At 36.9% G+C, this 3,693-nt stretch overlaps 1 protein-coding gene across 5 annotated transcripts in view; it reads right to left on the bottom strand.

Moving 5' to 3' along the window:
* LOC122528162 overlaps positions 1-3,693 on the bottom strand; it is a 28,676-nt gene that overhangs the window by 12,784 nt on the left and 12,199 nt on the right. For all 5 annotated transcript variants that reach the window (XR_006306500.1, XM_043653012.1, XM_043653015.1 and 2 more), the window contains exon 2: positions 588-711. Coding sequence is in view for 4 of the 5 variants with exons in the window: in XM_043653012.1 (XP_043508947.1) it covers positions 588-711 (124 nt within the window). In the remaining variant the exon portion in view is untranslated. The remainder of the gene's footprint in view (positions 1-587; positions 712-3,693) is intronic.

Here is a 3,693-nt window from a genome sequence, read left to right as displayed (position 1 = left end):
CTCGAAGCTCATTATTACGTAGGATCGGATGATCCACGATATTATAGTATATTATAGTAACGTAGAAAGTCTCTGAAAGACGGGCATCTTTCGTAGGGACTAGGAATTCGCGAGAAGCTACTTTCGACACTATTTGTTACCGATTTCCCTCAAAAATTCGCGAGTGCCTCGTCAACGCGTTCGAGACGGTGTCGGTCTCTGCGGACTGACACTTTATTATTCGTTCGAGTCGACGTTGGTCGACGGAACCGACATTTGCAATATATTTGATTTTTATTAATATAAAAAAATACACGTAAAAAAACCTATAATTTATATAACAATAATAAACACACGTCTCCATCGGCTCCATCTCATTATTACGGCGTAACACAACAAGAAGATTTTCGTTGCAAATCTTCTCTCGCTTATCAGCTTATTGGATATTGAAGTTCGACTTGAGTTACAATAGATGCAGGTGCAAAACACTTTAACTCGAAGCTACGTGCCAAATAACGTGCGTAGTTCGAACTTCGTCATTTCGGACAACGCGTTTTCACACGTATTGACAGCGGTACATTCGAGAAAGTGGAGTCAGTTGTGCTTACCAGTCGGTGGCCTCTCCTTGGGATAGCATATCCTGAAGAGACCCTGCGTCCTCGTGTAGTAATAGTACTTCGTATTCATTTGCTCTACCAAGTGGCTCTGCTCGGCATGCTTGGCTGCATATTGCTGCAACAGAAACAATTTGCACGAATGATTCATACGCTATCCAACGATCCATTTACCTTTGTATTATATTCGCGCGCGCGCGCGTCGTTCAATTAATTAGTCGCATCGAACGAAAACGATCGGACAATCGGTGAAAACCGCGAGGAAAAAAGAGTGAACAGGGAAATATTGTACGAACGGGGAAACGTACGTTGGTTTCCGAATGCAAATAACGACCTCGCAGCGAGCCGTAGTCGGTTTTTTTATGGAAATGTTACGATCGTTAGAAAGTAAGAAAGCAAGAACTGCGATTCCTCCATGAATTTGAGGAGGCCGGACGTCTTTCGATACGACTTCGGAATTATCCTTGATCTGACGGCAGCGTTTCTCAACTTTACTGATAATTTATATATAAATAATATAATTTATATTTATATAAATATAATTTATAATTAATATATAATTAATACATTATTATTAATATATTAATATAATATAATACATTAATATTACTATAATATATATAATTAATATAATTTATATTTATACAAATATAACTTACAATAATTAATTTATATTATTAATATATTAATATAATATATATAATTAATATAGTATAATACATTGATATTAATATAATATATATAATTAATATAATATAATACATTAATATTAATATAATATATATAATTAATATAATATAATACATTAATATTAATATAATATATGTAATTAATATAATTTATATTTATACAATAATAATACAATATAACTTACAATAACATAGTTTGTATTTACATAAATATAATTTATAGATAATAAATATGATTTACAATTAATAATATAATTTATATTATTGATTAATTTTATGAACCAATAATCGGGAATATTATAGAATATATGTTATAGAATATTATCAGTTTTCAATTCTATATGAAATTTTATAGAACTGTTAGAGATGCAATTCTAATTTTCAACCGCCCCCTAATTGTCACTGTGCACGTGTCTCAGAAATAAAATCAATCTTCAGAAAATCTAAAGTCTAAGTGGAATGGATTTTCGAACGGAAGTTACGTGTGCCAGGCGAGGCTGAACCGGGTCCTGCCGGAGGAAATTGCGGAAGGAAAGGAAATCGCGGGTGTGTTACAAATTTTTTTTCAGTTTCCAACGGCGAGCACGGCGGTGTCCGTGTCTGTCCGGTCACTTCCTGAAAGAAACGAAGCCGCGCGTTATCCTAGAAGCAGGCTTAGAGAGCGCCGTGTTTACTCAACCGTGTCCGGCTCGAGTTCCGGACTTTCTTGCGCATCGAGGATGCGCCACGCACACCGCCCTCGAAATTCAATGTAATTTCAGATCTTTATGACAGACCCGATTGACGGCCCGAAGAAACCGTTCTTCTGCATCAGTACGTATGACCAATTACGTATGAGAATCCTTTTACAGCACGTACCTCGACAAGTGGAAACAAATTTCTAATTTTCCTTTCTTACTACCCGTCCTTTCTCTTTGCTTTTGCACAGTGAAAAAAAAGAAGAAGAAGAAAAAGAAACAGACGACACGTCTGCTTCCAGATGCTTGGATGGCTCCAGTTGGGTTCCAGTTGGGTAAAATGCAAGTAGACACAGCTTGAGGTTTCTTTTGAATGTAATTAAGAGAACGTGCTTGGGGAAGAGTCCGGAGAGAGTGAAGTATGTGACAGAGAGAGGTTGGGAAAATGAGCATCGCGTAGAGAAAACGTACAATTTCTTGTACTATGTTGCGTATTCTTTTCTTTTCGTATCAGAGACATTGCTCTACAGAATGAATTTCGTTGATGATATATCATCGATTGCGCGAATTACTTGTTGTTTGGAAGATTTTTCGACGTGACTGAATCGGAGCAACGTTGCTCAACGTTGCTCAAGTTCCACGTATACTCTACGAATTCAAAATTCTTTAAAACTTTGTTTCATCCTCTACTACGAGCGATTCGGTAATTCGCATAATTCGACAATACTTGTCTGTACAGGAAAATACAACGATAACGTTGTGAATATGTAACATGTAACATGTGTATTAGCATTGTTGAATCAAATATCATCGAAGCTTCGTATATCGAGTTGCACTGCGTGCATCGCCACGTCCTCGACCGTAAAGAGAATTTACATCGCCCTTAGTTCTCACGAATTCCTCGTGAAGATCGACAGAGGCCACGATTCACAGCGCGATTTCCAGGACATCGCTAGACGGGCCGATTTTAGAAAGTACGCCAGCGATTTTCTGATACAGCATCGCGTAGAAAGTGTAATAAGGTATGCGAGGTCGCGCGGGAAATCTCGCGAGTAACATGAATCGCACGAAACCAGAAAATAGACATCGTTTTCATAGACATTTAAGATTATAAATTGACGACTCGCCGTGCGCGGCAATATGCTCTCTCTGTTTCGCGATCGTCAGGACAATTTTTCTTCTTCAGATTTCATCAAATATGCCACCAGTGTGTCTACTGAGAGTCGAGGCTGATTAAGATGATCAACTTTTGATTATTTAATTTACACTGGAAACGCAACCTGAAATGACGTGAATTTTTTGTCCTAAAATTGCAATACTTCCTCAGTTTTATATTTAACACCAGAACTACCGACGACCAAAGCATAATATTTGTGACAAAGAAATTAAAGTGCAAGATACAAGTAGAAATTAATAATACTATAAAGAACACAAACATCTGTTAATATATTTTATTAAAAATCACTCGAGTATCTAAAAATACGCCGTTATAAATGGATGAAATTTCCATAGAAAATTATAAACTGGTCATTTTGACCGCTCTGGTAGTACTAGTGTTAAGTACCAGGCAAAACAAATAATAAATTTATTGCTTCTCAATAATTTCTATCCAGTGATGTCATACCAACGAACTCAAAAAGAAAGCGACGATTTGGTCACTCGTTATGGTCCGCAGTCAGTTGCCAGCGCAAGTGGTTAACCTCTTGCGCTGCAATGACGTGCTACGCACGTCGA

Source organism: Frieseomelitta varia, unplaced genomic scaffold (genome assembly GCF_011392965.1).
Source record: "Frieseomelitta varia isolate USP_RPSP 00005682 unplaced genomic scaffold, Fvar_1.2 scaffold_246, whole genome shotgun sequence".
NCBI classification, from domain to species: Eukaryota; Metazoa; Arthropoda; class Insecta; order Hymenoptera; family Apidae; genus Frieseomelitta; species Frieseomelitta varia.
The sequence above is the reverse complement of the archived record's forward strand: the minus strand, read 5'-3'. Positions and strand labels throughout refer to the sequence as shown.